Below are 12,121 nucleotides of genomic sequence, written 5' to 3' on the forward strand. Positions count from 1 at the left end.
GCAGTATAGCCCTGTATAGTTTATACTGTATGTTGAAACTATGCCTCACACAACTTCATCACACTGATTGATTTTTGTTCAGATGATGCAAAGAGATACCAATAACATTATAATGAGTAAAGTAAAGTTATTGCTTAAAGAACATTTCTTGTTTTGTCTGGTAAGGACTGCAACTCCTTTAATTTTTTAGAGTACAAGAATGAAAAAAAAACTATTCAGGCCCATTGAAGTCTGACTTCAACAAATGTGTTCATCCTTCATCCATCCAAATCCTGCCTTTCAGGGGGAAGTGATTTCATTACTGATAAATATATACTGATAAATTAACCTATAAAAGCAGCGACCCGTTTGCTTACATTTTAAAGTAGAAGCTTATGCATTGTGCTCTATGCACCAACATATGCAACAGCAGTAACATGTCATGTAAAATATGATAAATAAACTGTACCATTCTGCCAAATGTAAGCTCTTTAAAACCTTGTCAAGGTGAACTATTACAACCTCGTAAATAATACTTGCTGCCAGAAATACTCTGCACAGGTGGTCACTGTTAAAAATGGTTTTCATATATGAAATTGTATCAACTATTATAGTGACCATTACATACATTTATCTTCCTCTTTCTTCTCTTTTAAAGTACAGTCGTCTGATACACGTCCAGTTGAATATTGAATTAAATCCTCCCCCCCCCCCCCCCCCCCCCCCCCCGACAGATATAATGTGCCCCCACTGCTGCTTTGGAATTAAGGTGGTGAATACATTCGCCCTGTCCCCGGCTGACCCCCACACTCTCTGCTACACAGCCTTGTCTTCAAAGTGGAGTAATTAGCAGCTTGATCTGCATGCCTCTGACATTTGAATTTGATAGGATTACAACTAGGCACCGAGGAGCCACTGTGCTGAGCTGCAAAGAGTATTTTTTACAGCACATAGTTTGATTTGACATACAAAGATAAGCACAAAGTTCACTAATACATTTCCTGTGGCTCTGTTCTCTTCAAGGGTCCAGTTAGTATGACAGTGTGACAACAAGCCAGACAGTTAAACTTGCTGAATGTGTTTTCTTTATTTATAGCACAAAAAAAACTTACTACACAAAAACAAAATAATTTAAAAAATAAATAAAGATGCTCTATCGTATAGAATGTTTTAGGAGTGTCCAATATAACACTATATTGGGCTCCAGACTAATCATAATGTATATTATTAATTGAAATAAAGTAAAATCTGAACTTTTGAGAGATGAAACTCAAGGATCAAAGAAGACTGTGGAACCTTTAGTAATACAAATTTGAATACCTGCCCTCCTGTGTTCCCAGTACAAGCCCGTGGCATTCGCAGTACGTTGCAACTTTTCATATACGCCAGCAGAGGACGACAACGTTCCTGTCCCCGGCCAGGCCGTCACCTTCGAGGCACGAGACTTCCTGCACGTCAAAGAGGTTGGAAACAGACGCCACACACTCATAACTAAACACACAAAAGATAGAGATTACAAGCCTTTAATATGAACATTTACACTGAGAGTTTTTGTCTCCTTTAATGAGCAGAAGTTTAACAATGAGTGGTGGATCGGGCGGCCGGTGAAGGAGGATGGTGTGGTGGGCTTCATCCCCAGTCCAGTCAACCTGGAAACCATTCTCATCAGAAGAGAAGTCCAGGCGAGGAAAGCTGCCAAGGCCTTAGCCAAGTATGCACAGAACAATTCTCCTTTTGTCTAGCTTCAATGAGACAGGTCTACAAACTAGAACTAACTCATTAGCACACAGCAGCTTGTAGGCAGAACTATGGCTAAACAAGCCAAGAAAAAAACATTTCCATTAAGGGCTTTTCAGTTAGGATGCGGTGTGCACTGACTTTACACATTATCAATTTCTAGTTCAGAATCATGTTCCTCCAGAATTTAGATCAATAGTTTAGGAGAACATTTCATATTTCTGCATTTATGTTGTAAATGTTACAAACATGTCAGTGGTACATTATGCCCTTGATGTATTCAATCAATCACACTAAATAACTGAGAGGGGGGCTTTTGGGAGGCAACCGGGCCCAGCTGGTAATCAGGTCTTGAGCGATAAAACAAACAAACACAGAATATAGAGCAGAATGTTAAAAGGACGGTCAGAAGCAATTGAAGAAGTAAAGAAAAACTGAGTATTTCAAATAAGTTCCAGTCATCTTACACATTTCAGCATATTTACTACGTACAATATTCTGTCGCCGAGCTTTTTACTCACAAGTATTATTTTAAATATTACATTTCATACTAATAGCGTTAAAGCCATTTGTTTTTATTTTTTCAAAAACTCAAATCTGTGAAACTACTTTCAGATTAAAAAGCAGGATGTATTTTCTCTTTTTCATATCTTAGGTTGTGTCTATTCAGAATGGCATTCACAACACACTGAAAGATTTTTTTTTACTTGACCTAGTTAAGCAGAACGCAATAAATCTAGAGGATCTTGGAAATTTGGCAGTGGTGGGAACTGTTTGCTGATTCACTTCAAGGGATTTACCTCTAAGCACTCTAAGGCTGTGTCTTATATAAGTAGATATGCTGTCTGTAAGCACAGATTATTTCATATCACAGACACATGGGACTCTATTTTCACCACGACTGAAACAATGAAACATTCAATCTGTCTTTAGTGGGGGAAAGATCTGAGCTCATGTTCTCTTATTGCAGCAAAGCAGCATCTCAAGTAACTCAAGATATGAACTCAAAGAAATACACTCCTCCATCACAAGGTCAGTTGTGTGTGCTACATAGCATGAAAGCATTTTGTGGTTGTCTATTTTCATGATTGGTATGTTAACTTGAGATGCTTTTTTTTTTTTTGCACAAACAGCCAATCAGCAGGTCAAAAAGAAACCAGTAAGTGACCAATCATTTGTTTTTTGTCTTGTCAACCCTTTAATATCTCCCATTGTTACTCATTATAGACAAAGTCAGTCTATGTGCAGCTTTTGATAGATCTTAATAATTCAGAGTTATTCAACAATAGGGAAAGAAAATCAAGTCATATTACATCCATGCATACATTATTTGCACCATGCTTTTCCAAGTTTGAAACATCTTACAAAATTAATGAAGTTGCATTTGTTACCAAAAAAAACAAACAGAAGCATATACAGAAGCCCTAAGCAGAAAAGCATCCATACATTTTAATTCGTCTTTTTTTTTTCCATGAATGCGGGTAATGTCGGGTTGTTTTTCTTGAGAGCTTGACTTATTTATCTTGTATTCCCACGAGTTGCAAAAGCACAAAAAGCACTTACCCTATTAGTGTTGCCAATGGCAGGATGACATATCAGCTCATCTATTGATGGGGGCAACTCTTCTGCTGAACAGTCAATGTTCTTTTTTATGTCACAAAATGTCATTATTTTGGAAAATTTCATATAGAAAGATGGTTGAACCAGTGTCTGAAGAGACAGTAAGCTTTCCTTTTATAAACAAAGTAGCCGAGTACAAAGAATTAAAAATATGCAGCGGATCTACTCTTAGATAAACTGAGATGTTGCTTACAGTATAAACATGCTATAACAGACATGTGCTACATCCCCTAAAAACAATAGCTCATACACTGAAACAACACTTGTGTTTCTTTGTGTTTACAGGGGGAGCAGGTGTCGATGTATGATGTAGTGCCTACAATGCGTCCTGTGGTTCTAATGGGACCATCGCTGAAGGGCTTAGAGGTGAGTCTCTTAAAACAATTATATTGATATTCTGTGCTGGACTTATAGAGAGTAGAATTTGATTTGAAAAATAATGTTTTTCATGTAATTCCAGGTTACAGATATGATGCAGAAAGCTCTATTTGACTATTTAAAACATCGATTTGAAGGCAGGTCAGTTCTCAACTCTCAGTGTCTCAACTTTTATGTTGAATTAAAAAACAATGAAAATCAGGACGGTGTAACAGACTCTGTTTTTTTCTGTCCCTTCTCCAGAATCACTATTACCCGGGTCACAGCAGACATCTCTCTGGCTAAACGGTCCATTCTCAACAACCCAGGCAAAAAGGCCTTAATGGACCGGTCTAACACCCGCTCCAATTTAGGTACACAGCTTTACCGTACAAGGATGTAGCTAGGAGTTCAATTAAACGATCTTTTTGAGTCTGGAGAGGAAGATGGTTAGGGTTTATCAGGATGATTCACATAGACAATATATTTAAATTAAATTCCAAAATAACTTGCTTTAATTGTCTAAGTTTTCTGGCACTCGTTGTGTTTTCCCTTGTGGCAAACCTCACCCACTTAAAACCCTATTTAGGTTAAAACAAGCTGCAGCATCTTTCTGACCCAGGTCTGAAATAAATGTGTCAGACTTTTGATTTCTACTCTGCCTTACTGTGCAGTTTAAGACGCAGAGCTGATCCCTTGTCCTACGAGGTATAATGTTAGAAAGCACAGCATACATCAGAAAGGAGACACATACGGTTCTTGTAATGGTTTAACGTTTTGGGAGATTTTGGTGGGAGTTATACCAGCAGATTGAAACCAACCTTCTGAAAAATGCAAATGCAAACAGGAAGCTACATTAGCAGCCACCTAGCTTAGCATAAACACTGGGGGGAGGGGGCTTATCAGGCTTTTTCAGAAGGTTGAAAACAATTTTCAGTGTTGCCTGCAGTAACATTGTGCAGTAGGCTAGAAGTCTAAATCCCGCCTTTCTTCAAAAGGATAGGTATTGAGGAGAAGGGGAATAAGATTTACTTGGTTTTCTCTACTCTTGTCTCTCTCATTGCTCTCTCATCCCAGATGCTGCCGGTATGTATGACTGAAAGCACTGGTAGTCCATGTCTGTCTGAATACTCCACTTCATATCTTCCTTCCTTCCTTGCTTCATCCCATATCAGTAACAACAGCCTTTTAGTGAGTGTCCAATGTGTGAGATGTGATTTACTGGTATGGTAAAAATATCTCCCTCTAGTGACCAATGTTTACATTAGTCCTCCTGTGATTGTAAAACATCCTGGTTTTGGAAATAGATTAAATAGATAGATTGGTGTTTTAGTCTGTTGCTGAAGTTGATCTTCAGATTGTAAAGCGTGTTGTGAAGAGGGTGGGAGACATTGTCCTGAATAGTTGACAGCGATAAAAGCAACCTATAACAATAAAACATTCAATGATAAGCAACATAACATACATAGTTTAGTAACCTAGCAATTCAAATACAGCATCTAAATTCATTTATGTTTTCTCACTTAGTAGCCATTGATTCATTTAAGGCCATATTTATATATATATTTTAATGTTTTCTGAGCTGTTGTTCGTTTGTCTTCTTAGTTGCTCACAAGTCTGTATTTTTAACTTTTAATAAAACATATATTCTTCTTGTTATTTTTTTATGTATTAAATTGCCGGAAAAAAAAATCGTATACCTTCGAAAGATTTCAGACTGAACCCTCATTTCAGTGTCTTGATTTAATAACGTAAAAAACCCAAATCCTTACTGTATGCTAGCTTTGAAATTGCAAATAAATATGGAGTCGTTAAAAAAATACAACGGCATAATGTTGGTGTATCTAATGAATGTTATAGATTGTGGAACTGAAATTATAATATACGGCTTGTGAAAATATAAATAGAGTATATTTTCTAAACTGTGTAAGCTGTTAAAGGTGGAATCGTATTAAATGATAGGAAAAGGAAACATAGACAATTTATGTATCCTCTGGATTTCTGGTGACAATTAATTCTTTAACTTTCTGCTGTTTCAGCTCAGATCCAGGGCGAGGTGGAGCGAATCTTTGAGTTGGCCCGCAGCCTGCAGCTGGTGGTTTTAGATGCAGACACAATAAACCATCCTCTCCAGGTGGCCAAGACCTCACTGGCACCCATCCTGGTCTATGTCAAGATCTCCTCACCAAAGGTAAGCTGTCCCAGAGTGCACTCGATCTAGTACATCTTTACACAAAGGAAACATAATACTGTTATCTTCCTGTCTTTTCCCTTGTCTGCGTAGGTGTTGACGAGACTGATCAAAACTAGAGGGAAGTCACAAACCAAACATCTCAATGTTCAGCTGGTGGCAGCAGACAAGCTCGCTCAATGCCCGCCGGTGAGTGCCATCTAGTGGCCATTGTGTGATAATGCTGATTGTTCGTGTTAATAAGACTTGGTTTAATCTTGAATAAATTCTGTATTATTGTGTCATGTGAGAGTGTCCTATCTTTTAATTATTTCAGATACATTTTCGGTGGCCAAAGTTGCAATAATGTTGTACAGATTTAGATGCACAATGCAGATAATTCATGACTCCTCTGCAGGGGGAGGGGATATTCTACCATTCATTAAAATGGTAAAAGGACTTGAGCTTAATTAACGTTTTTCTAGTCTTCTGACTACTCTACACCACAGGTCACACCTACCCACACACTGATGGCAAAGGTTTCTATGTACTAATACATGCACATTCATACGCCACCGACAAACATGTGTCTAGCCCAAGGACACGTCGGACATGTAGCTGCAGGAGCCGGGGATTCAACCCCTGACCTTCTGGTTAGGCGATGACCGACTCTACCAACTGAGCCACAGCCACCCCCTAAAAGGACTCTGGCTGAATCCCATACTTTTAAGCCCTGTGAATGTGACATATACTAATACAAGGCCAGCAAAAACAGTTTAAATGTGGGGAAATAAATCCCACAGAAAATGTAATTAAACAGCTAAAGAAATGCATACAGTGTGACAAAACGTTTATTTTTCCACACATAAGATTGTGTTTATGGTTTAATTGCATGACCTCAGTATATGTAACATTTTTGCCATGGCCCTGAATGTATGCATACTATCAATATCAGATTAGGTGTTGAATTTTACTTTGTCAAACTAATGTGTACGCCCCTGTTCACTTGGGTGTTTTGGAGATGTCCAGATGTTTTTTTAAAGCTTGCTCACACACATTAAACACATTTTCACTGGCATCAACCTGCAGGCCTGTTTTTTTTATTTTTACTGGTGATCTCTTACTTATTCTTGCCCCTGCTCCTGTTGTCCTGTAGGAAATGTTTGATGTCATCTTAGATGAGAACCAGCTAACGGATGCCTGTGAGCACATCGCTGATTATCTGGAGTCTTACTGGAGAGCCACTCACCCGCCAGAGATGGAGCCTGCCAACGCACTGGTGGCTGGGCTGGTCGAGAACACACTGCCCACCAACCCAACAGGAATGCAGGTACATTTAATATAGACAAATATATGGGGAACACTACATGAGAAATAAAACATGATGAAATATTATTTAATAAGATATCATAGTGTCACCTCATCCCATCCCATCCATTCCATCTGAACAGAGATTTTGCTGACTGAGGCAAAAAACAACAAGAACTGATAACACATCGAATTAAGATTTTATATACAGCAGAAGACCTGAGTGTTTTTTGTTACCATCTAACATTTTCATTTCATTTCTCCTCATCCTACTCCTCTGGAAAGTTGAAGAAATGAGATAGGTCTACCTCTGGTGAGTGATGTACTTTCAAAAATGCTGTAGCTGAGTTTTACCCCCTTTCACTGCAGACATAGAGATTATTTTAGCTGTGCCTTCATTAGGATTAAAACAAACAAGTACTTTGTTCTTATAGTTGACGACAGATGAGTTTAGATAAGTGTTCTGTTCAACAACAATCCAGGAGGCTGGAATTAAATTGTAATTTCATCATTGCTATATGAGAGAAATGATTTTAGTATTAATGCATAAACAATGTGTTCAAACAGGTTTATTACAAATTACTTATAAAGGTGAATATATAGGCCTCTTTCCTCCTGCCACATGTTGATACCATACTGTCAGATGAAGCTACCATGAAGACATCAAGAATCAATAATAATCGTGTGCGAGCTGTAACAGCACTATACTGGTCTTGAACAGGCCCTACATCTGCTACAGTGGAAAGACGTTTAAGCTGTTTCCACATGTTTACTTCTGAACATTTCTGGAACACTTCAGGACAGCATAGCCCTGAAATCTTCATTTGTGGCAGCTAATGGGGATCTAAATAAAGGAATAAACTCTCTCACATCCTGAATATTTCCTGCTGGGTTCTCACGTCAACTTCCTAGTCAGTCAGCTTCCTAGTAAAATGTCAAGAGTGAGCTGTTGTGTTTATGCAGCAGGTTATGCCAATCAGCCTCTCGATGGAGGATATGTTTTTAAAATAAGAGAAAGGAAACACCTTGATGTCACACAAACACAATCTGTAAACACTCAGCAATGATCAGCAGTGACGAAACAGCCATTAACACCCGCTGATCATCTGAGTTTCTTTTTTTTTACGTCCAGTCTTCATTCTTATCTGTGAAATACTATCCAGCACCTTATTAAAATCCACTGCTCTGGGCTAATCCTGCACCCTGAGCTGAACGTTTCAATTATAGGATAGTGAGTATTTAACATTTGCTCTCCCTGGTCTTTAGCTTGCACAGCTGCACAGCCTTTTCATTTTAAAATGTTTTATTTTATTTCTGTGTATTACATTGAATTGTTTCATGTTTCCTTTCCTCCATGTTTTCTCTGTGTTAATGGTATTTACTAACAGACCAAGGTTCATTCATTTAAATGTTGTAATTTCATGGCAATAAATGTGATTCTGATCATGTAACCAGTACTTAGCTTTCCCCAGTATTTAAAAAAAAACTCTGCATATTGATCTCTCTCAATCACGGATAATTCTCTGTCTTTGCATGGACACCCTAAAGAAGTATTTATACTTCTGCTGATCACGTAGGGGTAACTTTTGGGTATGTGGCTAGCATTTATCACTATGTTTGACAATTTATACACACAACTCAGATCAAGAAGGTCTGTCAGTCTACATTAGAACTGGATACATAAAGGACTTAGGAATACCAACATTAGTTGCAGCAGCTGTAGAACAGATGCAGAGATGCCTGAGGCAGCAAGTCAGTCTGCTTCCATGTGAGTATGTGCACAAAGCTGCACCGAGTAGCCAAGGGTCCCCTGATATTCCAAATTATTCAGTATGCCTGTAGCATGGCCTGGTGGTGATTACCAGTTTGGGCTCTTGAGGGCCAGCCACCTCCTTAAAAGCAGCTCTGTGTGTGAGAGTGTTTTGTAGTTTTTAGTTTTTTAAGTGTGTAAGTGTAGAAGTATGGGCTTCGGCAATATGTCTTTGTCAGTTCAAGCTTATGTAAAGCGTTTACTTTACATGCATGTACTGTATGTGACATTACGTTGCATTGTCTTGATCCAGGACGGGCAGAAAAACAAGAAGTCAGCTGCGCCCAAGAGGAAGGGTTCCCGGGAGAACCATCTAGAGGAGGAGCCCCCTTCAGCCCCGGCGCAGGAGCAGAGGGCTGAGGATGGCCAAAAAGAGGAGGAGGAGCGGCTTCTGAGGACTGAACCAAAGAGACCCCAGCACACCCACCACCACCATCACCATCATCACAACCGCCGGATGGAGCACCACGGCCAGAACAACCAAACATCGGGAGGAGCAGAGGTACAGTCCAGCAGGGAGTACAGCCAGAGGATTCACCGCAGGCACATGCCGGAGGAACGGGAGGAGGAGGAGGAGGAGGAGGAGGTGGTGGTGGTGGAGGATGTGGTGGAGGAGGATGAGGAGGAGACTCGTTATAACCACCGGGGCCATAACCACCAGCATCACAACAGCAACCATCATCATCATCACCACCACCACCACCAACATCACCACCGGGGGAGCAACCAGCCACACTCCGGGCAGGACTATGAGCAGGAGCACAACGAACGCAACCGGCAGCACAGACATCACCAGCATGTTTCAACACGGACACAACACACAGATCACTATCCTGCACACAATCATCACAACTACCACCACTATCAGGGCAGAGACAGAGATAGAGACAGAGACAGAGACAGAGACAAAGACAGATACAGAGATAGAGACAGAGATAGAGACAGAGACAGAGACAGAGACAGAGAAAAATACAAGGACAGAGAAAGAGACAGAGAGAGGGATCATGGTAGAGAACGAGACAGAGATGCACGACAGTGGCACAGGGATTCCTACATACACCAGTGACTGATGCCCCCCCCCCCCCTGTGTTGGTGCAAGGTTTCATGCTGCTCAATTATAATGCACTAATGAATGGGGCACAGTGTGTCATATTTGTAGAAAATGTTTCTCTAAAAATGTATTTGCCAGTTTACTTTACCTTTTTCCACCCAACAATTTTCTTATTAACATGAATATTTCCCCTTATTTCAGCTTATTTTCCACTTACACATTTGGCTCCAATTGTGTGGATTTTTGCACAAACACAAGTCATAATAAATGCAACGTAATGTTCTGGAGATTTTGACGTCGCTGATTATGGAAGCCACAAACAGTCATGGTTGCCGTAGTTTGATTAAAACCATTATTGGGTGCATGTGTTTTTGTTTTGTTTTGTTGAAATAACAGGATAACTCCACCTCTAATTTATCAGGTATAACTCTAATTTACACCTAGCCTAAACGAATGCAGTCCAATGCAAACATCCTGTAGTAAAACCTTATGCATTCAATTCATTATTTAATTGGGAAGTTATGATGTGTGTGAATCATTTTTTTGGATTTTGTTTTGCTGTTTGTACTATATTGTTTGACTCTAACAGCCTTTCACTAAGCAAACCCTCATTGACATAAATAGTGAAGACACAACTCATCTATAAAATCACAGATAAGAGCCTCCAAAATGATGATCAACACATTAAATCATTAAACACAATTAACAGATGGCCTCCATGAAAATAAGACTCATTGCAGGACTGTCAGATATGACAACCTTAATTGGAACTTGATGTGTGATATAAATATTTAGCCTATCTAAAGCCTGACATACACTGTATTATTTCAACCTGATTTAGGCCTGATATTAGAGTTGTACATCTATTTTTTTAGTTTGAATTTCAACCCCCCCCCCCACCACAATGTGAGCTGACATTCCACTACCAATTTTACACAATCATACAGTGTATGTAAGGCTTCAAGAATAAGGTGTTTTACAACATAGCAAATTGATGATTTCTAAACTTAATTAACTAACTGCCACAAAAATAAGGAATGATTTATCTTAATTAAAAAAAAAAAAAAAAATCTCGCCAAATTGCCAGATCGTCAGTTTACGGGATTTTCTTTTTGTCGGCTTCCGTACAACAAATGCATTTAATGATTTCTGTTTTAAGAAAATGGATGTTTTGTTCAGATGAATGGTTAAATATCTTTGTGGAACCTCAGACTTCTGTGTTTCAGTGCCACATTTGAGTCTGCCCTGATGTGCGTATTTCGAAAGACAACGATTCATTTTAAACATGGAAAGTCAAACTATTTTTCTACATGTCTCTCAACGGAGGCCACACTGTACAATGCCTCCTTCTTTTTTAAAGGGTGTTGAAGCATATTTATTGACTTGCATTTGCCCTGTCTGGAAGCATGAAAAATCTTTCAGTGACACTGACCTGTGCTATACGCTGGATACTCTATGCATCTTATTGTGATAAAATATCTTGCTTGAATACAATCTCTATGCATTTGTACATACTTCATAACTGCCTTGTTAGGTTAATGTAAGAGAAACCGAGCCTGTTGCACTGTTTGGTAGAAACCATACTGTGTATGATTGCTTTGACTTGATAAGACTGAATGGACTCTGTTTCTTTCAAAATGATATGTTTTGGTTATACGTATATGTGTTTTGTACATTATTCAGGACTTAATTTTGACAAATATGCATTCTTTTGTTGATAATCATTAAAATGTGAAACTAAGATTGTGTTTAGTAACATCAATTGTTGAAGGTGCTGGCACCTTGACACCTCCGTCATTTTATCATGTCCAGACCAGATCATTTGACCTTGATACTTCACATCGATTCTTTTCAATATAAAATCAATGTAAAGCTCAGCAGTTTTATCAAAAAAGAAAAGTAGGTTGATTGTGTTAGAAGTTTCGCAATCGCAACCAATGTGAAGATAAATCCTGCAAGTTAAAAGGAAAAGGATATAGTTATATGATTAAGATAGAATTGAAGCAAACCTCAATGATCTCGATCCTTTTTTTTTTTGCTTCCACTTGGTTGGTTTCTACAATTTTAGGAAAGAAACATCTGCCTTAGC

General features: G+C 38.9%; 1 protein-coding gene across 1 annotated transcript in view; it reads left to right on the plus strand.

Moving 5' to 3' along the window:
• Nucleotides 1–11,087, plus strand: part of cacnb2b (calcium channel, voltage-dependent, beta 2b) — a 37,925-nt gene extending 26,838 nt beyond the window's left edge. The window contains exons 4-14 of the mRNA XM_061045053.1: nucleotides 1,320–1,442; nucleotides 1,551–1,690; nucleotides 2,687–2,748; nucleotides 2,850–2,875; nucleotides 3,622–3,702; nucleotides 3,797–3,855; nucleotides 3,958–4,067; nucleotides 5,733–5,884; nucleotides 5,978–6,073; nucleotides 7,020–7,193; nucleotides 9,235–11,087. Of these exons, the coding sequence (XP_060901036.1) occupies nucleotides 1,320–1,442; nucleotides 1,551–1,690; nucleotides 2,687–2,748; nucleotides 2,850–2,875; nucleotides 3,622–3,702; nucleotides 3,797–3,855; nucleotides 3,958–4,067; nucleotides 5,733–5,884; nucleotides 5,978–6,073; nucleotides 7,020–7,193; nucleotides 9,235–10,047 (1,836 nt within the window). The 3' untranslated portion in view covers nucleotides 10,048–11,087. The remainder of the gene's footprint in view (nucleotides 1–1,319; nucleotides 1,443–1,550; nucleotides 1,691–2,686; nucleotides 2,749–2,849; nucleotides 2,876–3,621; nucleotides 3,703–3,796; nucleotides 3,856–3,957; nucleotides 4,068–5,732; nucleotides 5,885–5,977; nucleotides 6,074–7,019; nucleotides 7,194–9,234) is intronic.
• Nucleotides 11,088–12,121: the final 1,034 nt, after the last annotated feature.

Source organism: Labrus mixtus, chromosome 8, assembly GCF_963584025.1.
Source record: "Labrus mixtus chromosome 8, fLabMix1.1, whole genome shotgun sequence".
NCBI lineage: Eukaryota > Metazoa > Chordata > Actinopteri > Labriformes > Labridae > Labrus > Labrus mixtus.